The sequence below is a fragment of the Clupea harengus genome, chromosome 6 (assembly GCF_900700415.2).
Source record: "Clupea harengus chromosome 6, Ch_v2.0.2, whole genome shotgun sequence".
NCBI lineage: Eukaryota > Metazoa > Chordata > Actinopteri > Clupeiformes > Clupeidae > Clupea > Clupea harengus.
This window is the reverse complement of record NC_045157.1, coordinates 24,092,771-24,120,506: the sequence shown is the minus strand read 5'-3', so window position 1 is coordinate 24,120,506 and position 27,736 is coordinate 24,092,771. Positions and strand designations below refer to the sequence as shown.

The window sequence follows — 27,736 nt, the reverse complement described above, 5'->3', positions numbered from 1 at the left end:
CTTTATGGACCAAAGATATTTTATAGTCTGAACTGTATTAGTTACACACAGTATTTAAGGTTTACTCAACAGTACTAGTATTCCTTGTCAACTTCGCTCACTATATGACTATCCATTCCCAACAATGTACAGTGCTTGCATCAAATAACTGGCAGGCATGAGGCCCATCTCTAGATAGTCCTGATTAGTTAATACAACAGGAATATGTTGAAACCTTTGTTGCTGGCATCACAATCTGGGCAAGTCTTTGATACCCTTCATTTTCTGATGAATAGATGACTAATTTAATATTTGCAATCAAGGTTTTGAGTGTCAGTGTAAAGTTCAGATATAGATAGCACATTCAAATCACCTGATTAAAAGTAACCTACAGCTAAGTGGACTTTGTGAGGCTACAATACATACTAACAGAGTGAAGATCAGTTTCTCTTTATTTCATTCTTTTGGTTACAGTGCACATTCTTCAGCAGGGAAGTCAGAAGAGTGGAAAGACTGCAATTATCAAATATCCCCATATTTGAAAGCACAGTATAGTCTTCTGACTACACTTCAGTAGAAACAGCTTTTTTTTTCTCCACAAGTTTTTATTTGAACAATTGACAAAAAAAAAGTAATAACGCTGTAGGCTGAAGATGAGACAGTATAGTTTGTATTTTAAGTTGATTTCCCAACACTTCAAGCTCTCAGCAGACACAAGTGTTAGGAAGCACAAAGTGAACAGGAGGACATCATTGAAGCTACACGCCAGGACATATCCTGATCGTAACAAAAATCGAAAGAAAGGGAAAATAAATTGAGGCTGAACGTGTACAACAAGACTAAGAGCTTTTTGTGCATGGTTCAAACCTCTATTTTAAAAACCATTTCCCCAGAAAAGAAAACAAATTAAACAAAAAACAAATCAACATTTGACACCATGAGTGCAGCAGTTCTGACCACTTAGGCATCTGCACATCTGAACCAACACTTACATTATGAGGACATTTACTTTAATATGGTCCACTTACTTTCCCCCCCCCCCCTTCCCAACATAGTCACTATAGTGACAATAATAATGGCTGGCAAATTGACTCTGGTGAGCACAATATATGATGTAATAGTGTAAAGATTCTCCATTACTTTAGTTCATTCACAAGGAGGCAAAGGTCAGTGTACAACAAAGTTCCGTATACTTTGGTTTCATTTGGGGATGTTTTACTTCACATTATGTCCACAGAATGCAGAAACCCAAATTAGAATGCTTGAAGGTCAACTGGTGTTCAAAGCCTCGAGAAGGAAAAAAGGGCATCAAAAGTGAGCGCAGTTCAAACTTCCGACCTCATTAAGATAAGCAACATTTGCAAACGCACTAGTATATCAGTTAGTTGTCCATTCGTCCGGCTGAAGGTAGCGTCTTCCAATAGTTGAACATGGGTGAACGAAGTAAAACAGGATAACTACAGCAATTTGATATGTTTCCCCCCCCGTCTAAATAACTGTTTGTGTGTGTGGATGTGCTGTGGGGGCGGACATAATGAGATCATCTGTGAGATCTGAAATGCATGCTCTGCTATATTCCACTGTGGGAAAGAATGAGCTCACAGCGTCCCTGCGTTCCTGTGGTTGGAGACAGGACAGTGTGAGAGCCACTTCACAAGTGGCCTGTTCCCAGAAGCTGGTGTACCTTGCTTTATTCAATGGCCAAGTGTGTGTGTGTGTGTGTTTCTGTGCGTATATGTGTGCAAGTGGTGTCAATTACTGAAGCTCTTCACAAAGCTGTTAGCATTGCCTGTACACATCATTGTGATACATGAACCACAAAGCAATTTGAAAGGAGCTAGTCAGCTCCAAAAATAAATAGAGTATACGGCCATCTTGGAAAGGGGTAAAAAAAAACCTCAAATGCAGCTTCACAATATTTGGGGGGGGGGGGGGGAAGAGAATAAAAAAAAATCAATAGTATGCCCCGCATTTTGCACATGAACCCAGTTTGAGGAGAAACACTGGCAAAAGCTGAAAAAGAAATACATTTTATCAAGCATAGAACTTGTATAACTTTATTCATTCTTGTGCTTTACCTTTTTTTTCCTTTTTTTTTTTCCAAAAATACCAATTCAGCAATCTGACGGTGAGGAGTGGGCAAAGATAACTCATGGGAAACATATGGAGGGAAATATTGAGATTGAAAACAATAGTATTAAAAAAAAAAAAAAAGAATACCAATATTTCAGATAATTAATGAAAAGCACTGACTTCTACACAAAAGCAAACATGATGGGCCTCTTGTGCGCATTCAATCATTGGTAATCGTGATTCCCAAGCTGAGTGCCGCAGTCTCTTAACACCTCAACAGAGCCGCAAGAGGAAAAACAAAATGGCATCAGCTACAGAAACCAGAGGTAACCTCCACAGAGAACGTTATACACACACACACACACACACACACACACTCACCACACACACACGCACGCACGCACGCACGCACGCACGCACGCTGACGTTGAACTGTGCCAATGCTAAGGCAGCTGTCTGTCTCTGGGACGAGGACGGGGATGATGAGAACCTCTAAGGTTTTGCCTCTGCAGAAATCACCAACCCAGTGGGCAGATGGCACCTCAGTCATTCAGAACTAAACTTCAGGGACCAAAAAAACTAAATAGAATCAAACAAAAAACAATTGGAGATGGAGGGGTGGGGTATCTGAAGTTGATGTGATGAGACCTTCGCCAGTCATCTCTCTCTCTCAAGTGTATGCGTACACAGAAAGCCGAAGAACAAGCACAACCACTCGGTAGGGAGCTGTAAAGAGGGCCATCACCAAAATGTCTTTTTTTCGCCTTTTTTTCTTTTTTTCAACTTTTTTTTTGACATATCTGCAAAAAATGTGCATCTGCACATCCACATCTCTTATTGATCACTTTTTAACAATTTTCTTACGTGCACAGAAGCAGTTTTTATAATCTTTAATCTTTTATTTCCTAAAGCGCAATAAAATTGTTAGATAATCATTCTAAACTCTACACCCAGAAACCACACCAGGGCTCTCTCGCCAAATAACGAAGCCCCGCTTGTCTTAGCGCACCTGAGCACCTCCGCTCCTGAGCTCTCTTCCATGGCTCAAGTGTTACCTAGTTTCGAAAGCATCAGCGTCACGAGGAGGAGGAGGAGGAGGAGGAGGAGGAGGAGGAGGAAGAGGAGTCGGAGTCGGAGGAGGTGGTGGTGGTGAGCGGTCAGGAGTAGCATCCTGCTTCAAAAGTTGCTAGACAGAAAGACTTTGTACGTGTAAGATCTACACACAACTTTGCGGTAGTTTTGCTGGTGCAGGGCCATTTATGCTCTGGTCAGAAATTTTTCAACAGGATCATGTTTCTTTTTAAACCGCTGCAAAAAAAATTAAAATATGAAAAGAAAAGAAAATAATTTCAGCCAACAACTCCCCACGCTAAAATGCAAAACACTTTGATTTTTCTATGCTGTTTAAAAAAAAAAATAAAGCAAAGAAAAAGAGAAAAAAAAATATCAACTTCTTTCCAGCAGTCCATCAGCTACAGCCTCACCAGGTAAAGAGTTCTTACTGTGAGTGAATCCACTGTGCCCAGTCTGAGTGAGGCTGAGGTCTAAAGAGTCTTGGGTCCGTACTGTCCAAACCCTCCATACCCACCCACTCACCCAAAGCAGCCCCCCACCCCAACCTGCCCCGCAGTCCCCCCCACGTCCCCACAGCTGTGCACCGTGGACTCCTCAGGGCCATACGCCCCGTAGTAAACCATCTCTGGAAAGTGTTCCCACTCTACTTTTTTAGAAATGTCTTTTTCACTTCCAAAAAATATTAAAGGAAAAAGGTGCCGCTGGTAAAAAGCTGGCTCTCAGGACAAGCAGGGGGGCGAGGGGGGAGGGGAAAATCTTGCAAGATAAGAAGTTGGGCAGTGTTCCTGTTGAAATAAATGTGAATGTGTCTTAGTGAGCATCTGTGTGTGTGTGTGTTTATGTACGTACGTAAGTGTACATGTTTGAGTGTTTATGTAGATCTGTTTCTGTTGAGGTGTACTGAGGTGTGCTTTTGTGTGTGTGTGTGTGTGTGTGTGTGTGTGTGTGTGTGTGTGTGTGCTTGTGGTTTCTACAGCAGGTCAACGCGACGGTAGTACAGCAGGTAGGCAGTGCGCTCCGCAGTCTGCTTCACCACCTGGTATTGGTTGATGACCTTCACTGCCTGATCATCGATGCGCAGCCAGCCGTTCAGACCGATGTGGAAGACATCCGTAGTGTAGTGGCCGCCTGTAGCACTGTTCCCATGGTGATACACAACTGCACAAAGAGATGGAACAAAAGATGAATATGCAGGTATCAAGTTACCAAAAAGTTAGACTGTATATAAAACATTTTTAAAACACAACAAGAGCCTTGCCTATCATCATTAGCAACATTACATTTGGCACTCATTATTTCATGCCATGAAAATGAATGAAGAGGTTACAAAAACTAGTCGCCTACATTGTTTAAAAACTGTAAGAACCTCGTACTTCATCAGCAAGCACTTCCTCAAATCATAATTTAAGAGCAGAAATAAATGGTGTACATTCATTCTGTACAAGTCATGTGCTGCATATTAATTCTGGCATCGTACTACACCCTACAACGAAGACTTGTCCAAGAACAGGACCCAGTGTCCACTGTATTATGAGCTCTAAAAGCAAAGCCATGTATGTTTGTATGATGTAAATTCATCAATATACAGAATTAAATCCAAGCAAAAACTCTGTATGCAAATGTAAACAAACCCATGGAGACCATGTTCATGTAGTGGATAGTGTTCACCTTGAAAATGTGGTCTTAATTTATACGAGTACCCTGGAGCTCTGATGCACCTGGATATCTCCTTTAACTAAGCCCTTGGGACATTCATCCACAGTGACTTTTCCTACTTTCTGGCCCTTGCTCCCTGCATTGTATAAACACACAACTTGCAACAAGCATCCTGATTTAAGATAAGGTCTTATTCAAGCTTTTAAGTGAAACCATGAGTGTGGGGTGGTGGTTTACAGTTTTCCAGGATCTGTTATGCATGGACAGTGCTCTGACTGGGTCAACACAGGAATGAGATTGCATCTTTTGGCAAGTAAACATAGCAAGTTGGGCTTACCCAGGTTCCCTTGATTGCACACGGCAAGACAGAGGCATACGCATGCACACTTAAGATTTCCAGAATGGTTAGCATTTTGTACTGGAATACTTTGTCCTTCCTATTGCAAAAGCGGGGAGCTTTCCACTGCATTTCCCAAAAGATCACTGAAGGCAGGGGGGTTCAGGAAAATGTAAGCAGTGTTATAGCAACAGTTGCTAGGGGTTAAAAGTAAAAGCCTCCATTTGGAGTGTACCCCCAACCCCCCCAAATAATTGATGGGATACCATTTAGTCAAGATCAATAAGCAGCCCTATCGACAAGGGAAGTAGAATGCCTGCATGTGAGCAGGAGTGAGCCCTATGTGGGGTGAGGGGCACTGAGATCCAGAGGAAACATCAGACATCTGAGAGCCAGTGCCACTAAGAGGGCCCCTGGAGACCCACTGGGCACCTCTCTTGCAGACATGGGAGAGGGTCTGCTGCTGGGACAGACCGTAAGCAGATCCTGAGCAGAGCAGGTCCTCTTGCCTCAGCAGGCTGGCCACAGGAGGCTTCCACTCCATCCCAAGTCAGTGGAAGCCTCCTCCTCAGGGATCATATGGACTTTTTTTATTGTTGTTCCCAAATTTTCAAAAAGTACTTGGCCTTGCTGTTATTCAAGTGCAAAATCTGGAAATCAAAATGATATACCAGTCCAAGTATGCCACTGAAAGAAATATGACAGAGAAGCCTTCCAGTTAGCGTCAATACATCAAACTGACCTAGATTCTCCTACCTTAGAAGCACCAAAGATGTCACAGAAGTGAAGCGCGTCTTGGAATGCAATTTGGCACTGAAAACCAGAGGGCTGGTTGGTGTACAGTGGACAGACTTGAAGATGAATTGTACACTATTTATGGCAGTACAAATTCGGAATTGTACACACTTTGCCAGAGACTTGTAATCCGCAATTTGGTCAGAGGAACAGGGAGGTTGCATCCCTTTCAATAGCGCTTGCACACTGTCGACCTTTTAAGGCGCTCATGCTTTTTATCTCTCTAGCTGCACAATTCAAAACATGAATTAGATCATAATAGTAGGGCTTCTTTTTGCGTTTTTCTTAAAAGGTAACAGCAGTGACTTCCATTCAGCTCAGTTTCATCCAGTTTTTTATTTACAGATGTTTTAAAACTGATAACAGGCCTGCTGGCACATCCGCTAGTGCGGTTTTCTTATATGAACTCAATGCCTAGAGAATCAGGTCCGGACATTGTCCGGAGTTGCCCTTTCACACAACAGGAGATTGTCCATGTCAGACGCGTTCTCTGGAAATACTCTGCTTGGTTTACTGTACAGTCACATGGACGACATAGCGGAGACAACATGACCAACTACCGTTACATTCAAATTTGTGAGTGTTGCTGTTCAGTTTAGCTAGCTAGCTAGCTAGTTTGTTAACGCTAGGTAGCTAACATTAGACTTATACATAGTTAAAAAAAATGTATCATTTGTTTCAGCAACGTCTCTCGCTTCCTTCACTCATATTGGTTGTCACCGTGTTGCATCACTCAGTATTGAAAATACTCTTGTTGAAAATGAATACTAGTCTGTCACTTTGTCTCTCTCCTGTGTCATCCATGTGGCGAGGGGTGCCAACATGCCCACTCTCCCACTTTGAAATCTGCGGACAATTACCTGCTTTATTTACACGTGGGGTCAATCGGACATTACACTGACTTTGTACCAGGGAGCTAGCAGGGTAAAGTCTGTTTATTGTCCAGTCCAACGGATTCTGACCACTTCCATTTTCCCATTTAGCCCCTCCAGGTAATGTCTAGATAAATCCAGGGTTGCAGTCCATGTCTGAAAATGGCTTAGGTCTGACCAAACACCCACATAGAGAATGACTGCATGTTAACCAATAAAGATTACCCACCTGCAAAGAGCCTGTAGGTTCTTTGGCCTTTGAATATTTTGCCCCGCACCCCAGGAGACAGAAGATCTGAAAGAAGACCATTCATAAAAGAGCACATTAGGGACACAAATAAACTGACACAATGCAATGCATTTATTACACCTTCGTTTAGACACCAAAACAAACCCCACATTTAAAACATAATTTGTGGCATTTGGAAAACGACGTGCAGATCACAGACACATTGCTCTCAGCCCAAGTGGGCTAGGATGGCAGGCGGGACTCGTTGGCCGCTAACTGGAATAGCCTACTTTTAACAGCAGGAAACTAAACAAGCTGGGCCCAATTTCTGAAGAGGAGGCAGACGGCTCCCCCAAGCTTAGCTGTGTATTTTGGTCAACGTTCTATCTTGCGGGAGCTCAGGTTTCCTCCAGAGGGGAACACGCAGAGAAAATAAAGCCAGTGTTCTCAGAGGCACTCATTTAGCCCTGTTCTGTTCTGGTGGTGAGTGTGAATCATGGAGGTGTAGGAGGATGGGCTGTAAGTGGGATTACAAAATGTCTATAAATATTAGAGCTGGCCTCTGTCAGTTAATGAAAACGTGTGTTGTAAACACTGGATTTTCTGCAGGCAAACATGCACATTTGGTGATGCTTCATAAGGCCACATTTGCTCACACTGCAGAATCTGCTATGGTATGTGACTCAGCACATTAGCCCATGATGGGTTGGGGACATGGCAGCTGAGGGAATAGCTAGTTTGACTGATGAACATAAAGTAAGGAACCATAGGGTCTGAAAGCAAGCACAAAATGTTCAGGGTCCAAGGATGTGGTTTCTTACTCAATAATGGAACACATCAAGTTCCCTCTAGTTGCAAAACAAAAGTGTGATAAAAAAAAAATGGTGAGTAAACTAAATTTTGGTATCAAACATGGACATACCTTTACTGATTTCCAGATCTACAGGGTAGTCAATATTCTTGACCAGCTTTTGACAACCGCCAGTCTTCTCGAACACAAATCTTTTGAGGTGGAGAACCAGCACAGGCGGCAGCTCTTCGAGGGTAACTCTCCGGCTGATCTCAATCTAAGACAGGAGAGAAAGGAGATCAAACGACCATTACCCACACATGCAAACACACATCAGAGGGAACCATATTAGTTGGATACCACCACCCACTCTATCAGGGACAACCACCACAAAGCCAGCAAACCCTGCCCCACCAAGACACATCTAAGAACTGGGCCCATTTCCAAACCCGAAGCCGTTAACAAAATCACAGTAAACGTCTAAATCCAGACTGTGTAACAATTAGCTGTTGCGAATCTGCATCCTCAGCAAGTCCTGTAACAAAAGGCACTTGCTGTCTTGCAAAACAAAGGCCATAGAAGAGGGAAAAGGAAACAAACAATGAAAGTGTGGAAAAGAGCAGAGAGGTCTATTGTGCCAGCTGGTGGACAGATGTGGCCTTCATCTGTGTTCTATGAACATGAGGTTGTGGCACCACGGGACAAGCCTTTACTACGTCCTGACTAGGAAACATCAGTGTTTTGGAGCTCTGCGGCCAGGGAGGGACATGTAGCATAAACAGTTTCTCAGTGGCCATGTCCTGAGTAACGCTGTCTTTGGAGGGTCTGTGGGGGGAGGGATTGTAGATCAGACTCCTCACTACCCAAAACATGTCTTCAGCCAAACAAAATGACAGCCACTCCAAACGAGGGGAATCACAATCAGTGCAATTCCGGGGCGAGATGGAGGAAAGACCAGGAGGACACTGCACAAACACGGGCACTGTCTAAACCTTTGGGCATTTTAAGACTGACGTTGACAAACACAATAGGGCTGTGGTTATCTTAGCAGTGTGCACTTTTAAGACATCCAGTTTAATGGAAAGACAGGATGACCTCCAATATTAACTATCGCAACCTTATGACCTAAGGTGAAGAATGATATGATCTACATCGGTCTCGAGTCTAAATGGTTTCCACTGCTAGTTTGCTTTTAAGAGTATTCTAACGTAAATATCTACATGTTTCCACCCTACAGTCTCAGTCTGTCATTTTGCAGTGGTGCCGTTAGTCCAACTCTTGACGTTTAGTCTACATGGACATACAGTGGTTAAACAACCGATGGTCAGCCTGGAGCTGGTAGGAGGTGAAGGATTCATATTTACCACCTTGGTCTGGAGGTATATCAGGTCCACTGGACATACACTTCTGTTCTAAACTTTGGGATCACTGAGAAAGGTCCTTGTTTTTTAACAAAAATAAATGAATCATTGAATTATTTTCTATTAAAATAACCTAAAATTGATCAGAAATATAGTATAAACATAGCAAATATTGTAAATGATTTTGAAAGGAATAACTGCATAAAAGACCAAATTTCTTCATCACTCCTGTGCTTTAGTGGCATATTATGTAAGCTCGTCCTAAATGATCATGTTTAAAAAGATAATTCACCCCCCCTTGCAATTATGTTTGTGTGGCTAAGGACTGTTGTGCTGTTTATTGAAGCAACGAAACTTCCTCTTTGGGCTTCTTGAGTATCTGGAGCATCAGCAGGTCAGTAACAAAGAGTTTTCTACAGAAACCCGTCAGTCTATTATTGTTCTCAGAAACGAAGGCTAGATATTGGCTACAAACTGAGATTCTTACTTAAGGTGAGCACAGCATCCTTCACAGAACAGTACACACTGGCTTTAAGCAGGATACATAGAGGAGTGTAGGGCCCCGGTACGCAACAGTGCAGGTGGATAGGAACATCAGAATATCTAGTTTGAAAAACAGATGTCTTACAGGTCCTCAGCTGGAAGCTTTAGGAAATATTGCCCAAAAAAACCACCAGTCTCTTAATCAGCAGAGAGGCTGAAGAGGCTCTTGAATGCTGGCCTTCTGACTAGCCAATGATAGTGGAAAAGTGGGCAAAAGGAAAGACGGATACTTGGTGGAAGATGATTGAAAATAAGTTGAGGTGTTTACAGAGAAGAAACTTTATGAGGTGCAGAACAAATATGCCAGAGGAGTGCTTGACACCATCTCTCAAGTACAGTAACGGAATTGTGATTGTCGGTGGTTTTGTACAGAGTAATAGGAATCTTTAACAAGGACGGCTATGACTACATTTCACCATAACTACATCACCATGCCATACCCTGTGGACGGCACCTTATTGGAGCCAATGTTATCCTACAACACGAGAGCCCCAAATTATTGCTACAAATCATGCAAGACCTATTCAGTGAAGATGCAGTGAAGCTGTAATGCTACAAACTTTATAATAGCTACGAATGGGGAGTTCTTTAATGAAAGCACAAAATGTATTATTACAAGAAGTAATTATAATTTTCTAACTTTGTCAATGTCTCCACTATATTGAAGAGTGAGTTTTCCTGGAAAACATGTCATTTTCTGGGTGATTCCAAACTATTGTGTGTAGTGTAGTGTACATTTGAGGTGGTTGATTTGCTATTATAGCTCAGCCGACACTTTATCCTCATGGACTGGTTCAAGGAAAACGCACTACAAATAAACACCAAGCTTCAAAAGGTCCATAGATTGCTCTGCATTAGGTGTGTGACTGGGACTCCCACCTCTTGCTTGGTTTTAGTGGTGTAGCCCTGAACGGACTCGCGTGCCACCAGCGTCTCCAAGGCTTCCTGGACGGTGCGGATCTTCTCTGATTGGATGTCCAGCTGCAGGGTGAAGAAGGGCTGGAGGGTGGCCGACTCCTTGGAGCTCTGCTGGTACACCACCGACCTACACACAGAATAAGATGCAGTTAGAAAGGATGTTACACACTTTGGTGGAACAGGCAACCAGTTGCCAAACAGCCTGGTTATTCCCTGACGTTCCTCTCTCCAAAACGACTTACACAAATGGAAGTTTGGCAGCCATTTATTTGGAAAAGCCACGCAGGGCAAGGCCACAATGATCCTCATACTCAAAACAAATAAATAAATCAGGCAACATGATTTCTATTGAATATCAAATGTGCATCTGAGCTAAATCAATAGGTCAACATGGTTAGGCTTAATTGTGGAAACAGAAAAAAATAGTCTAATACCTCTAATCTTAATGAACAAAATATTACACAATCCTGATTAGATGACCCTCCTCCCTGAATTGAAAGACATGTAGAGATATTTTACAAATTATAGTAGTTGTATTTGCACCCTGCGTCAGTAGACGAACATAACCACGTCACGTTGGCCACAGTGGCTTTTTCTAGGAGACGTAGCCCTTCTACAGAAAGAGCACGCAGAGTCAAATGGCTCTCATCTGGTGGCTGGCGGCAGACCTGTTTATAATGCTTTAAACCGCAGAGGTTTCAGCATGGGGCCGGGCTGGCTGCTAGGCCAATATTAGCAGAGGATGGCACCACTCTTGCCATACTCTCCCAGCTCCCACGCGCCTACCAAAACACCGCAGCCACAGCCAACAGAAAGGACATGGGTGCCGCTGGTGCAGTGGTTCTCAACTCTGTTTTGCTTTACAGTGGAGGATGACTTGCATCGCACGCAGTCTCCTCCCTCTTTCCAGGAACCAGCCACATTGGTTGTGAGAGCCACTCTGTGGTGGAATGGAAATAGTTGCCAGTGCTTTGGAACCCTAACCTGATGTGGCCTCCGAATATGTCTGTGATTGGGGTGCGGATGAAGTCTGTCTGGCGGGTGATGGAGGTCTTGTTCCTGGGGCCCACTTGCTCCCACTCATCATCACTGCCCTCCTCTTCGTCCTTCTCAGCAGATTCGTCTGCCAGTCCCTGCTGAGAGTCAGGGCCGTTCGGCGTCGATTCTTCTGTTCAGACACAGACACATACATCCAGGCTCAAAAAGACGTCTGATAACACACACTTCTTCCTAGAATACGACAAACAAATTCAGTTTGAAAGTGCATGTTTCTCAAATGCTTTGCTTTGATTGTTCAAACACTCACACACATGGCCCCGAGAGCCAGCCCTTGACTAATCAAACATTTAACCTTCAAATGATTGCCCAATGTTGTCCCAATCACCATCTGAAGCATGGAGTTTGGCTCACAACTAGATGTTGAGGACTACATTTCCTGCCCACTAATAATGAGTCCACACAAGCTTAATGTTTGTCACGTGGTGAAATCTGAAAAGCCTTACTCTCTTCCGTTGGAGAGATGAGCTTTCTCAGTGCCAGCATCTCCTCGTGCAGGCCGTTCAGGGTGAATCCCAGGTACTCCTCCGCATCCTCCTGCCGCCCCTGAGAGAGTAGCGACAGCCTGTTAATTAGCACAACTCAGCAAGCACACACACACAACACTGACTCGGCACAGTACTCTCTCACACAGCCAGGCAACAGGTAGAGGGAGGCAGTCAAGTGACCAGGCCTGACTAACACCAAACCACAAGAGACATGCATGCCTCAGAGGTGCTTTATCACGGTTACATCCGCTCGTTAAAGAGATCTGACTCAGAATGCAGAGTACGCCTGAAATCCTTGTTTGGTAGGTGGTTTCTCTGCAATGCTGAGTAAGTGTGTGTGGGGGTGCAAATTCTTCCAGGTAGCACAGGACATTCAGGTAATAGACAGTTCTCCTTCACTAGGTAAGGCTACAAATAAACCCAAATAAACCTAACCCTAATAAACAGAAAAAAAAGAAAGAAGCACATATTCTAAACCCTTGATGAGAGGCGTATAGCTCTACTTACCTTCTCAGAGAGGCTTGATTTGATGAGTGTGAGGAGTCTGTAAATATAGGTGGGCTCGAAAGGGACACCAGGCCGAATGTCTTTTATGACTTTTTCTCCGGCACCTAGGGGAGAAAAGTAGATGCTCATGTCAATAATCTTAAATGCACCACACAACACACTTTTCAAATGTCTAAGTAGAGCAGTAGAGTTCTTTACCTTGCAGTTTAGCCTTAGAGGGCACAGGCATATTACTGAATTCATTCACGAGCCGAACACTAAAGGAGGAGGACATAATGGAACAACACAAATGACCATGTCAATGCAAATCACACGCTGGAAAAGAAGCCTTGCTCGGTACAGAGTATGATTCACTCTACCCTGGAGACTAATCACTTCTGACAACTGACAATGAGTCTGATTGTATGAAAATCTGCTCCTCCAGAGCTGGCCTAACGTTTCCACTTCTCATCAATGAGACATGCAATGATGTAGCGTTTTCCCTGATTTAGACGGAAATGAAGATAATCCTATTAACATTTTAGCCGCAGCTTGACTCACAAGTTATCCATCATGGGTGTCGATGTGCATGGTCTCTGGGTTTCACTGAACAAGGGGATAGACTTCATCAGATGATACATGGGGGGACATGCAATCAGGGCCTGCAAGGTCTTTAGGGCGTGAGTTAAGGCGTTGTAAACCTCTCAGCAGACGATACACAAGGACGACAGCATACGGTCACGAAGGTCAGGTATATGACGAAAAAGGATACAGCATTGATATAGCACCAGTTTCCCTTGTTGATCAGTCCTCTGGGTTGCAAAGACACTGGTTTGTGTATCAATTTCACATTCTCAATAAGTTCTGGGAAAGCAAGAAGCAAGTTGTTACATTTCAGCAAGAAATAGTCATTCATCCATCTAATCACGCACCTGACACCAAACAAATGGGACATAAAGCAGTGGCAGTGAGTATGTCAGACTGCATAACATTATACTACAATCAGGAGGCCAGAAGAAATGGAGCTGCAAGAGGCACCAAGATTTACAAAATGTTCAAATCACAGACACGTCTGTTATTAGCCATCAAGCTATCGATTCCCCAGTTTACATGCCCACATAACAGGAAACGCTCTCAACTCCCTCATAAAAAAGTAGTTTACGGGTTGCATTAAAGGCCAATGAACCCTAATGGAGACATTTGGACATCAACATTCTTTAAGGTTTGTTCAAATTAGGTTGTAAGAAAAGTTTTACATCACAATTTTATAGCCTAATGACTAGGTAACCGTATCGGACGCAGATTGGTGAAATCTAACCGATGCTCGATCCATTCCATAATGTCAGTATCGATGTCAATACCGATTCAATGCTAATATTGGCAAGCTGTGATCACTCCTTTTTTACTGTTAGTACAATATCAGAAAAAAACTAAATTTGTACCAAGCCTACATTCAGAACATTACATCACTTCATTATTACTACATACAGTTTTTCAGCTAACAAATTTAAATCCAAAAGAAATCAAATAAATGCATCAACAGACAGAAAACAACTATTAAGACAACATATTTCTTGGTAACATATTAAATAGAGGCTAATATCCTGCAGTTGCTGGTAGAAGAAAACATGTCACACATAATTAACACATTAAAGTCAGATTTTGTGGTCTATTGTCATTTGAAAACCAAGTTCAGACACAGTAGTTTAAAAGCATTATTGTATTAAGTAATTTGCTTTCATTATAATAAAGGATACCATCTTGTATACAGTGAAACACTTTCCACCAATGTGACGTGATCAGACATGTAGAGGTGGCGGAGTCATCATGTTAATAAACAAACACACACAAGCTCAGATGGCTCTCCTACACGCAAAGTTACTACTGCAGAAATTAAAATGTACCAATTCTGAAAACGGTCTTGATTTAATGGTGTTTTAAATGACTGGGAGCCACCTGCTGTACTTCAGACTACCTGCCTACAAGGACAAGCAGAGGGCAACTCTGTCTGGGCGGACGGTGAACCAGAGAAGTGCAAACCAACCAGGTGAGTAGGGTGCTCCTCTCTGAATCACTGATGGGGCCATATATCTACAAGCTTTTTCTCCACTTATGGGACTAACAAAGCCTTTAAGAGACACTGGGGTTACAAATACCATTTCAGATTAAATGTGCTGCCCAAACACAAGGACACTAGCTGAGGTAACAACATTTTAGACTTCCATGTGGGAGTCAGTACTAAGGCTTTAGTACACTGTACCAAATTTAGCCAGCAGACAAAAACCTCTAACTAAGCACAAAGACGGAAAATTCCAGTTGCGAAAAGGATGGGGGGCAGAAGTAGTGATTTATTTATTAAGTGGTTATTAGGGGGCTAACAGGAACAGATACAATTTATGAAGAGACAACCATTCTTGAAATTAAGCCTGTACAGAGAAATAGAGTTCCAGGTACACAATGGTACATGACACTTGTTACGTGCAACTACTGCACCACAAAGAATGCCTCTTGTGGATCTGGCAAGCAGAATTCTTACTGAGGAAATGTCATCCCACAAATTCTCATATATCTATTACACTTCAGTGCCTGTTCCTGTTCCTTGGCTTTGGGAGACAGGACATTTTGAAACAGCACAAGATGGGAAGGTTACCACCTCAGTCACTAACAATCATCAAGGCAAGCATGTCCCCGTGCGACACCATTTGAATATTCAGAAAGTAATCCTTTAAAACTTATGACTCACGGACACTTCGCCATGCCATAGACTGCAGCCAGTGACAGCTTTGCCACATCATGAATCACCAGTGGCTTCCCAGCAGAGAGATACTGCAAGGACAAAATCCACCGGTACCAAATAAAACCTGAGAGAAGATCCAAGTCTTCCCAGGCCTTCCCTAAGCCCAATGTTCCAAACATTTCAGTGGAACATGAGTAAGTGGGAAACAGAGTGAGACGTTTGTAGGCAATTAGGCTTGTCTTAAGGCTCAGGCGCAACATTTTTACATTTCCATCAGCAATCAGGCTCACATTTGGGAAAGCCCGGACTGAAGTCTAAAAGCTTTAAATTGATGGTGTTGTCAATGTGGCAGTGAAGTGGAGAGCGCAAATGTCATTGGTTGTGTGGTTACTTTTATCCCTGCACTCCCTCAATGGCCTGAGTGCATGGAGAGACGACCAAATCAGGGACCAAATGGTATTACATACTTCAAAACAATGGGGCTCTTTGATAAATAAAAGGCATGTCATCCCCCAGCGAAACCATCCAGAACCTTCTCGCTATGCGGCATCCTGGATATGCACAAGGAAGGTCAGCGCATGGCCAAACTCTGGAGAACTCCCCGTCATAAACTTTGAGTGCTGGTCTTGTGTTTCAATACCTGTTACTACCATGAAATAATAAAAATACAAAAACTCACCAACAAGTTTTTACAACATTAGTTATGATTTTCCCTTTTTCAAACACAGATTGTTAAAAAGAAGGTCAGGATAATAGTGAAACTGTAAGAGAGAGATTGACACAGCCAAAGTAGAGAGATTCAAACAAATACAATGGTGCTGCCACCCAGTGGCTCCAAAAAAATACTACTCCAACTAGTACTTGATTCATTTCAATCAATTACAGAAACATCTGCTTCTCAGGCCAAACTGAATCTTAAACAAATTAGAGTAGGTTTGGCACTTTTTATCTATACCTTGTGAGACTTGACAAAACCAAAATCAACACACATAGACTTCCCACATTTTGGTTGTGCAAGACATTTGATGCAACATGTGTTTTTACACCTTCAAATTAAAACATGGTTGAAATGAAAACCCAAATGATGCATTTCTGTGCTTGCTGTGGGCAACACAGGCACCGCCCTGTACATTACCTGCCAGTTTGGGGGCCATTGGGTCCTCTGACATGGGGACAGGGCTCTCCCGGACCTCTCCAGCCTTCTCAGGCACCTCAGCTGCAGCCGGAGACGAAGCCGTCACTGCAGGCACGTTCTTCACCTCCACGTAGGCCTGCGGGCCCCCTGGCAGAGGCTTGGAGTTCTTGAAAAGGCTGGCCCAGGACTTGGGCGGGTTGGCAGAGGGTGCCACTGGCGCAGTTGGTGCCGCTGGCGCAGCAGGCTGCTCCGCCAGTGGCTGGGCACCAGCAGGGGGCACTGCTAAGGCGGGGGAGCTCTGTGGCGCCCCTGCCCCGGAGTCATCCTCGTGTCCATCTGCAGAGCCGGGCCCAGCCAGCCCATTGGCTACCCCACTGTCTGTGACCTCCTCCTCCTTCTCTTCAGTAGTAGCGGCAGTGGCAGCTGCAAGGGGGCTGGCTGCATCAGCCAGCAGGGGGGGTGGGGAGGTGGGGCAGGGGCTGTGCCCACCGCCCACCAGCAGTTCAGGCCTCTCGGCCGGCTGCTCTGCAGTCCTGCGCCCATCTGCCACTGCGCCACTCTGAGAGGAGGAGGAAGAGGAGGACGACGACGACGAGGCAGCGTTGTTGCCGTCTGAGGAGGAGGAGGCAGCCCCGGATTCATCAGCCCCAGATTCATCAGGGCTGGCACAAGTCCTCTGATGGGCAGGAGCCGCTGTAGGTGTGGTGGTGGTGGTCGCGGAGGCTACACTGGGGGTGGTGGTCGGACTCGGGGTGCCAAGTTCAGCCCCTGACAGCCCCTCGGGGCTCGTGTCCTCCGAGGTCAGGCTGGGGGTGCCGAGCGAGTGTCCGTTCACCAATCCCGAGCTCAGGGGCCCATCCGACATCGCACCGCTGCTGTGGCTCCCGCCCGAGCCCTCCAGGTAGTTGTAGTATCCCGGCGGGCGCTTTTTCTTTTTCTTGCGCTCACGCTGACCCAAGCTGCCACCCATACCGTCCATCTCCTGGCAGGCCTGGGCGCTGTCCATAGCAGAGGGCTCAGAGTCCTGGCAGTCCATGGAGTTGAAGTCTGTGCCGTCGGGGACGTCCGGCTCTGGCATGGCTGTAGGCATGGCCTTCTGGGAAGGCTGGCAGCCCAGGATGAACTCTGGGGCCTGGGGGTTCAGGGTGCTGGACACTTTGTACATGGGATTAACCCCGACAGGCTCAGAGTCCATCACCTCGTCCACGCCAAACTCAATGTGCTGGAAGTCTTCCCCTACACAAGAGGGAAAAGAAATCAATCAGATATGGGGCAGCCTTAAAGAGGCAAGGGACCATGTCCTCCAGAGGCAAGGGACACATTCTCTTTATGCTCAAAACTAGTCCAGTGTACTTTATTTGTATACTTTTATTACTTTTCGAAACTCACCTTCATGGCCACAAAGGTTGAACTCAAACCTAACCATCACATAAGCTAAAGCGATGTACTTTTTACCTAGAAGCAATTATTATATGATGTCAAAAGAGTAAATGATCATCCATCATTACCTTGTGAAACTTTAAATGTAATGTGTACAACTACTTTTCTTCAGATGTTAGGCTAACTACAGACGCTTAAATATTTGGAGGTAAAAATTCAAAATGAACATGGGAACAGCGTTAGTAATTTCAAGTGACATCAATACTGAGTGATCCAGTTTAGGCCATACGTCAGTAAGGTAAATGTTTCTGTGCTGGTTAGGTCATTCTGTGAGATGCTTCAGTAACCCCTGTGTATTACTAGAGAATCCTGTTAGTACTCAAAGGGCTTTCATTCCATAGAGAGTAAGAAGTAGTCAGAGTTGGGATCAAACCAGGCCAATTTTGCAGTGTTAATTGAATACCATCAATACCAAAAAAAAGAAAGAAAGAATTTGTGCTTGGCTGGCCCATCACAACCATCATTGCACCCAGCAAAGGAAATATAGAGGCAGTTCTGTCCAGATACATTCAGTGAGTGTGTTTGAGGGATTAAACACAACAGAATAATAATCTTTAAAAAAAAAATGAGGAAAGAGATATTAAAATCAACTTGGAGTCAACTGGAAGCACAGCTGTGCAAAATGCATTGTTTTATGCCAGAAAGACATTTAATGGCATCTAAAGCATGCAAAAAGCTTCACAGATCATACGTACAGGCAAGAATGAGAGTAATAATAAAGGGCGAGGTTTAGAAAGCCATCAGTGTTTAGAAACTCGGGTTTGAGTTCGGCAGCGGAAGGAGGAGGAATAAGGCACCATGTTTTGGACCCATAACTCACCGCAAACCTGCCGTCTCATTGACTCCGTAATGTAAGGCACAGCAGGAGTGCAGTAACTTCCTGAATAATTGATACAAATCAAGATAAAGATCAAGAGTGCTCAGACGAGGGTAAAGTGTATCTTTTCCTGGACAGAAAGGCCTTGTGAAGACCGATTGCCGTGCGGTTAAAATGTCACTTCAGTATGTGCCAGCACATGTGTGTATGTGTGTGTGTATGTATGTATGTTTGTGTGTATGTGCACAGAAACACTAGGTCTTCCATGTCTGTATTTCCTTACAGGGTATAGGGTAAGGTCAGGCTCTGTTCTTACCTGAGGAGTGGCTGATGCAGGACACTTTATCATTGAATGGGGGAAGCTGGAGGACCAATCAGAGAAAACGTCACATTAGCAGCAGATCTGTGTTCAGCTAACAAAAAGGTGACAACTCATGCATACACGAGTTCTCACTAGCTTATTGTAATCTTCTCTTACACTTCGTTATCAGAAACCACCAATCTTTGAAAGAGAAAGTAAGAGGAAGCAATGACTTTGTCCTACAGCAGACTGACATGTTATGAACAGAACTGGGCTTTGGCTGTGATTAAGGACACAAGATGTAGGCACATTTCCACTGACCGATTCCCATTCATGAGCTCAAACAAAGACGCTAAGGTCTCTAGACTAATGAGGAGAACTATTATGGTCCTCAAAAAACGTATGCAACAAGAGCAGGTTTTTTTCCAGTGTGCAGATTTGATGAAGTTTATGCATAAAATATGGATTCATTAAATCTGAATGGCACGATTGCGTTTAGAGAGACTTAATATATATTTGAAAGAAAGAAAAGCAGCTTTAAACAGTTACTTCATGAGGTTTGTCACTCCGGGGAATGTAAAATTAAAGGAGTTAAGCTTAATTTTTCTTTCACACCAACAACATATTTCATCATATACTTTGTACATGAAACACTACCTCAAACATAGAACTAGACTAGAGATACAGAACATAGACCTTATTTCAAAAGAGGTGCACCCAGTGACAGAAACACTGAAGTACTTCAAATCATATTCACAGAGTTTCCTTGACACAAATGAGATACCTCATGCATTCTGCCAACCGAATTCAGAGACTATAAAGAGCCATTTTAGCCTGATATTCCCCTAGGAAGAGTATGTTTTGGTTGTTGACATTTTCCCTTTGCATCTAGCTTGATAACACATGTGCTACACATGGATGTTTGACAACGTTTGCATTAACTTAACAAATCGCAACACTAGCAAGGCCAGAGTGAGGGTGGAAAATTGCGCTTTGAATTTTAGTTTATCAAAAACTGTGGTTGAACACAACAGGATGCGATACAACAAAAAAAATAACATTTTGACACGAGTCCACCTTTGAGGATTCTTTCCTGCATTAGTTCCATTTAGATAAAGTAATGGCAATTCTTTAAAAAGGGATTTGCTAATACTTACCTCCACAAAACAGCGGGGAGTCACAAAGAATTGATTGAATTCATCTGGGCTGAACTCCCCAAAAATATACTGTTTGGAGAAAAAAAAAAGAAGTTCAATTTTATTAAAATCACTGAGCAATGGACATTAATCAGCAATAAGTGTGATGATACACACACAAATATGCATTCACTCTGCACGTAACCTATATGTACCAATAAGTACTTGATAACAGGTTGTAAAAGTGAGCATATGTTTATAGAATATGGTCAATAAATTGTATGGAAATGCAACGCTACTGGTCATAACAAATAAACAAAACAAAAATCTACATTCTAGTATTCAAAACATTGCAGTTCAATCATCTAGACCCTCGGTCCCCAGGGGTACACAAAGTGGTTCAGGGGTGTCCGCGATAACAAAAAACGGACGGAATGTACCCTTTGAAACAAAATTGCAACTTTCAGACGGAAACATCATTTTGTGCATCAAAATCGCCCAAATTCCCCTGTATTTTGCCCTGCAAGGCTGTATTTCTTTCTAATAAACACAACAACGATCGCAAAGATGAACAAGCATTAATTAAAAAACAAAACCACTGAGAAAATGTCACGTCTGTGCTGAACTCCGCTCCGGCCACGCCCCCCTGTTCAACGGTTGACACACACACCTCCGCTACAGCCTGTAAAATGTATTCGCTCATCTTCCCAATCGCCTGCAAATAATGTTTTTTTAGTCTTCTGTTCTGTTGATGGCTGGCAAACAACAACCTTAGAGGGTTTGGGTCACTTGTGGCACATATTATTCACTAATTTTAAACCATCAATCTACCTCAGGCTGTAAAAAGTTTGGGAACCACTGATCTAGACTAATGTTTAACCCATCATCCCATCATAAGACAACCTTCACTCTAGATGTTATTTGTAACAATATATTACAAAACGTTACTGAATATGTATGACCTAATGCTGACCTGAAAAGCTCTGAAAAGTCTTACTTCAATACTCACAAACACATTCACATCAAACAATATGAAGTTCATATGAAAGAGTGTGAGTCTGCCTGGCAACGTTTTACCACTTTTCTTATTGCAGGATGCAATTACAGGAAAGGTTTGTGAAAATTGTGCATATTCCATGTTTGGGAAGGTAATCAACAAAAACAAAGAAACAACATATTTAGACCATATACACCGACTCATTTTACAGAATCCACTATACAGAAAGCAGTAGTATTAATGTAGATTTTGCATGAACAATTACCTTAAGTGCATATCCTTCTACCAATGCTCAATTTATGGGACAGACAGACAGAGACCAAAGCAACAGGAATTTAAAAATCAGCTCAGCAATTTCACATCAACTTCAGCAAAAGTGAAGGACTTGTAAAGTGATGAGTCATGGTGCACTGGCATGGCAAATGGCTGCTGGATGTCCCTAACATGGTGAAAGGTTTTGCCAAATGGAGGGGGATTGACTCAGCAGCTTCAGCCAATAAATAACATACAGGACATGAGGGAAAACTTTAAAGAGCCAGAACACATGAGGGACATTGGTCAATAATGACACATTTGCTGTGAAATACATCTGAATGTCAGAAATGATGGGACATCATCACAGAGTGTTCTAACTAATCCAGTTTCAACCCTACAAAGACAGTTTGACATACTTCTGTCATCTGACTTTATTACAAGAGAACAGTCCCTAATGGCAGCTTTTAAAGGATTCAAGATTTAAAATTCTAAAAACAAAATACACACAGATATAACTTAATAATAATGTTCAAAATACATAGCCATAGAAGTCCTCTTTTGGTTACACACATTTGAGGCAGGCAGGTTGCGTTGACTGTCTGGGACAATGTGGCACAATGAAATGAAATGTTACAACCTCTGCATACTTCACATAGTAAGTTGCAGAGCAGTGAACAGTCAGCTGCAGCCTGTGGCACCAGAAACGCTGGAATAGCAGGCTTTAGACACCGGACCTCTGACCCTCAAATCCCACAGGTTCAAACAGGGATTACCCCCAGCTAGCTGTGCTTTTAAACAGCAGCAACCAGTCATGCAGGGAGGGCTCACACGTGCAACAAGTATTATCATTAGGCTATTTAAACAGGCGATGGGGTCAATTTCCCTGTCTTTGCAACTAAAGGTCAGTACACACAGTCCAAAGTGGCTATATGTTAGCCTAACTAGCTATCAAGCTAAATTGTTTCATACTTCCCCACCCCAAGCAGATTGGGGACAGTGTATTACTATATTTGCACACCCATACCTCCTATCCCTTCTCAGAAGTAAACTAAGTTTGGCCAAGGTGGTGGAGGCTGAAAGCTACATGTAGTTTGAAAACATTTATGACAAAGATATCTAGACCATTAGTGCGTCCATCAACATCAGTTGATATGTATATGTTACATTAACTTAGTTGAGGCAAACAGACACTTTTGAGCTAGCTGATAGTATAACCAACATTGTGAACTGATGGGCTTGCTACTGGGTTACTTGTTGATTCTAACTGCAAGATATTGATGTTTATTTCGGTCTGTTCGTAAATCCAATCCAGCTGTATGAAAATGAATTAAGGCTCTTAGGTTAAAAAAAAAAAAAAAAAAAATGGTGTTTAATTTCTCCACAGATTAACAAAAACATACTTTTCATAAATATATATAATTTTTTTAATGGGATTTTAGCGATTATAAACACCATTCTTGACAGTTTGGGCCAGTGATGGCATCCTTGCTTTGGTGTTTTTCGCTACATTGAGGTACAAAATAGTATTATGAGCGGACAGGCAAGGACTAGCTGGTTAGAGCGATAACTTGAATGGATATCAGGGCAACACAGAACATAAGCCTTTTTTACATTAGGACAAAACAGTTATTTCTTCACATTCTGTTGCTATTTCCAGTTAATATTTTAAACTCAAATGTTTACATATAGCGCCATTAATGTGAGTGATTGCACAATACTGCTGCAATACTGATAAGCATTGCGTACAAATTCAAATAACTATTATAGACAGGAAAAACGATCACAGTGACTGGACAAGTCTGCTCAAACATGATGTAAACTGTCCATGACACTAGCCTTAACTTCAAAGGCCATTCAGTCGCTATCAGTCACTGTCAGTCAGTGGTTATCAAGATATGACCTCTTTCTGTACAGCGGGTTGCAGGCAAGTACTACACACAGAACAGTGGAGTTCAGCCCTGGCAGCCTTCCCGGTCTGAGCACTGGGTTCCCAGTCCCACCCTTGTGTTCGACCCGCTCCTCTTAAGATAACCTGCTTTTCCCCACTGCCTATAATTAACTTAATCCCAGTCGCACTAACGGTGTAACTGAAAGTCCCTTGCACTTGCTGTGCAGCAGCAGACCTGCTGCCACACTCCCTATTGGAACTTTACGTTGCAGCCAGAGTTGTAGAACAGTGTGCAATAGCGTGTTCAGCCAATCTTAATTGTTCGCCTACAGATCAGGGCCTATTGGAAGAGGTTTTAAACGGGCTCATTTATGTATTATTTCCAAAACAGTATATATGTGGCCAGTACCAAAGTAGCAGAGTTTTTTGATGCATGGCTTTAAAGGTCTGTAGCTTCCGTAGTTTGATAGAGAGAGGGTAAAGGGTGAAACGAGCTCACTTGTTCACTCGCTCCCTAACTGGGCAGATAATCCTGCCTCCACACTCGAACAGAGGGGAGGTGAAAAGGCAAGCACAGAAAAAAGAAAGTGCAGTTCAAGCAACATGTAACTCTTTGGTGAACGGCAGAGCCACATTGCTGAAACGGCACTACAAGTGACAAACAGGCCGCTCTAATCCAACGGCCTCTGGGCGGCTAATCACGATCACAACAGAAAGAATGTCCCTTTGCCCCTTGCTGCAGGCGTGCCACACGTACCATACTAAGCCCCCTTGCTGTTCGCTTGGAGTGGGGGGATTACCTCAAATTAGCCATCTGTATTATTTCCACAGGCTCCTGTGGCAACACACTCGTTTTTTTACTGAATGAGGGGAGTCACTGCTGGGGGCAGAGGCCAGGTTCACACAATGGACAGCGTCATCATAGAGAGCAGGCGTAGAAGAGCAGGAAAATAAATAAAACGTATGACATCATACAAATTCACAACAGAGGTAAAGGGAAACTAAACAGAATGAATGGAAATGTTAAGTGGACTATATGCGATTTTGTGGTGGTTTTCAGCATATATAGGCCTAGATGTGGAAATCATCACAGTCACCAATCAGTCTCAAATAGATAAGGAAAAGACCAGATCCACCACCGCATGGCTAAAAGATAGATGGGTGGGTTCAACAGCAGCACACGTCAAACTAACACACACTGACGGAAGTAGTTTCACAGGATTTTCTGGTTACAACCAACTGTTCCCAACTGAAAAAACCTGGAATGATGTCTGCCACACACGCCCCCAAACCAACCAATTACTGCTCCTCACAGCACTGCACAACTGACAACACATCAATCCAGCAGGAATGAAAAGAACTACATTCACTTTGGGGAAATTCTGAAAATCACTGGTACAAGTATGGCTCTACCAGTTTCAAATAGCGGCAGATACCTATTAAACAAACAACCACATATGCATCCATGCATCAAACAGCAGCTCGACAAGTGTTTATCCCCATACATAAAATTCTTGTATACCCATTTAAAGTCTCCAATAGCCTTGAGAAAGTAATGGTTCATTTCCAATGGGATGGATAAATAAATCAAATCTACCGGCAACTCAGATTATACTTTGACATTGCCCACAAGTTGCTTCTTATTCCATTTCTGGCCATAATACAATGGCATCCTAAAGTAGGTAAGAGCCCCGCCCCTACACACTAAACTGTCCCTCCTCTTCCTTTTTCAGTAACTGAGCGCTTCTTCATTCTAGCACACAGACACTCACAAAATCCACCCACCCCCTTCCATCACCTCATGTGACATTGAGACAATCCAGCATTGGCACATCTCTGTTAGTTATGATTCGCCAACTGACAAACTTGGCCACAAACCATTAATAGATCCACATACACAGATTTGTGTAAAGTGCATCTGACACAGACTGAAAGCATCTGCTTAGGTGAGGAAAGACAAAGTCACTTCAAGCATGCATGTGGTCACTTTAGAAACATTGTTTATGTAATACAGAATTCCACAGAGTAGCAGATACACATCTGTCATGAAGACTGTTTAGCCTGTTAACTGTTTCATAGTTCACATAGTGCATGCCAGTCATTCCGGCAATTCCAAATTAATTCCTCAAAACTGAAATTGTGAATGAATGTGCAAATGGCCTTGCATACATTCAGTGTTTTGATATTAGGAAATCAAAACAAAGGCCACTGATTCCCATTTTATCAAACACTCTTAAGAAACGACTATTAATATCACGGGAGAAAAAGTCAAGCGGTGGTCTGCAATTTTAATCATAGGGGGGATGGGTGATCAACTATGATTCAGCTGAATTCTGTTGCTGGTCATGTTTAGTTACTATGTCAGAGCCATTACGTTTGCGCTTACATCAGCTTCCAATACCAAAGGGCAAGAAGTTACATTACCAACTCTGATAAGATCGTATGACATAAATGTAACTATCAAATGTGAATGTATTGATGATGTGGGGCAATATATTACCACACGCTTGCTAGTCTAATTGGATGGCTTTAGCTAACTGTATTCGGGGTGCCATCACAGTTGACATGGCACACGAACGTTTCACACGCACAACACGCTATCCTCTGTTGTGGGAAAAGCGTCGCGCCCAACACTTAAAACCTAGAGTACAGGAAATACTGCAATATTTTTTTTCATAAACTGCTCTCTAATGAAATGTACTTCATGGAGGCTAGGTAGTGCTGCTATAAAACAGATACTGGGTTAACGTTAGCTGTCGCGCCTGACGGAGGCTAACTATCTAGATAGCAAATACCAGTTCGAGCTTTATTAATGTAAACTTCTGTCTATGGTTTGAGGTCTGCTAGCTAGGTCATGTGAAATTAATTTCGTCTGCTGAATACTTACGATCAACTGATAATGCAAATAAACTTTTACTCGTTGGTGAACGTTACAGGGAAATACAGTTAGTTAGCAAGCGCCATGACGTTACCATTTAGCAACTTCAAGATGGGGTAGAGTGGACATGCCTATATTTTAGACAATTGGGTTTGCCACAAATTCCTTCCAATTAGTTCTGCACCTTTGGTAGTTTGTGTAATTCATCGACTGTCATTGATTGCACTGACTGATGCAAGAGTGTCTGCCTGCATGAGAACGTTGCTAACGCTAGCTGGTAAGAGAGCACGTTATACAGTTGTCTGCACTGTAACGGTATCCATTCCATTTAGCTAGTGATGGCTAGCTAACAAGCAAAAAACCGATGGCAACTTTGACAAACGTTTTAAGATCAACATTAGTCGACACGACTGGAACTGTATAAAACTACAATAATTTTTCAATTACGTATCCATTAAGCGTTAACAATTTCAGCATTAGACTGAAATGCTTATTGCACAGGCCTCATGACATCTACTCGGATTTTGAATGGATTTCGACAGAAGACCGCCCCCAATCAACAGGCCCACTGTATGTCATTAGCAAGCCACACCACCTGCAACCCGCGGTGATAGCTAAAGCCATGAATTAAAACAAGACTTTTAAACGACACCCATCATTCAAGAAATAATAACTCAACTGTCAATACACGTATACACACGTGTCTCACGAAACATTCTAATTGGCAACTATCCTTCCTTGGGGGCAAACATCCCCTTAGCTAACCTGCTAATGAAAATCTGCTCTGGGATAAGGAGGCCTGCCACAGCAACTGAGCAGGTGGGCCAAGCTAACTCACGCAGCAAAATAATATGCAGGCTTCCAACATTAAGCAAGTGAAATGACACCTGCTCCAACTTCCATGCTGTCAAATATTCTTACAATACTACTTTTGGCTCAATGTGTTTAAACCACCCATATGGCTGTTAGCTATATTGCTAAGAGTTAGCTGACTAGCTAGCAAGCTAATTTGAATAAGCAAGGCTTGTCCGGCCTGCACCATGCTGGTGTTTCAATGGGAAATGGGCTTTCCGTGGCTAAGACCGCTGTAACTATCGACGGGGAGACTCTTAATCAGTTACACAGATACATCGCATGGAGAGATTCCGAAAACACGCCACTTACAACTCACTAGCTTACCACTTTTACATCTAAATGATGTTACAGTAAGGTGCACTAAGACTGTCGGCTAACGTTAAGTTTTCTGTAATGTTACCTGGTTACTGCGCGAAGCCATGCTCCCGGTGAGATTTCCTTCTCCTCAATTAGAAGATGAATATTCTCGCGGGGAATATGTCAAATGTTGGTGTAATAGTTATATCAAAGCAAGTCCTACAGCAACATTGTGGTAATTTTACAAACTCTGGTCTGACAGTGCTGATAATCGGGTATGTTCAACTACTCCAGCATATCACGCTGTTTCCTCCGCCGTCGCCGCCATCTTTGTCTCGCCTCT

The 27,736-nt window shown here is 43.0% G+C and overlaps 1 protein-coding gene across 2 annotated transcripts; it reads right to left on the bottom strand.

The window, feature by feature from the left end:
- Positions 1-413: 413 nt before the first annotated feature.
- Positions 414-27,719, bottom strand: usp10 (ubiquitin specific peptidase 10). 2 transcript variants are annotated; one of them, XM_012814899.2, is made up of 15 exons: positions 27,497-27,719; positions 20,245-20,313; positions 19,103-19,148; positions 18,790-18,849; positions 16,530-17,765; positions 13,430-13,521; positions 13,219-13,328; positions 12,877-12,935; positions 12,679-12,782; positions 12,130-12,229; positions 11,612-11,795; positions 10,589-10,754; positions 7,938-8,082; positions 7,016-7,081; positions 414-4,284 (listed from the first exon to the last, which is right to left on the bottom strand). In XM_012814899.2, exons 1-15 carry the CDS (start codon positions 27,515-27,517, stop codon positions 4,097-4,099), a joined length of 2,646 nt encoding a protein of 881 aa, XP_012670353.1. In that variant the 5' UTR covers positions 27,518-27,719; the 3' UTR covers positions 414-4,096. The 2 variants fall into 2 exon arrangements, with proteins under 2 accessions (XP_012670353.1, XP_012670354.1); XM_012814900.2 differs by lacking the exon at positions 18,790-18,849.
- Between the last annotated feature and the right edge of the window lie 17 nt (positions 27,720-27,736).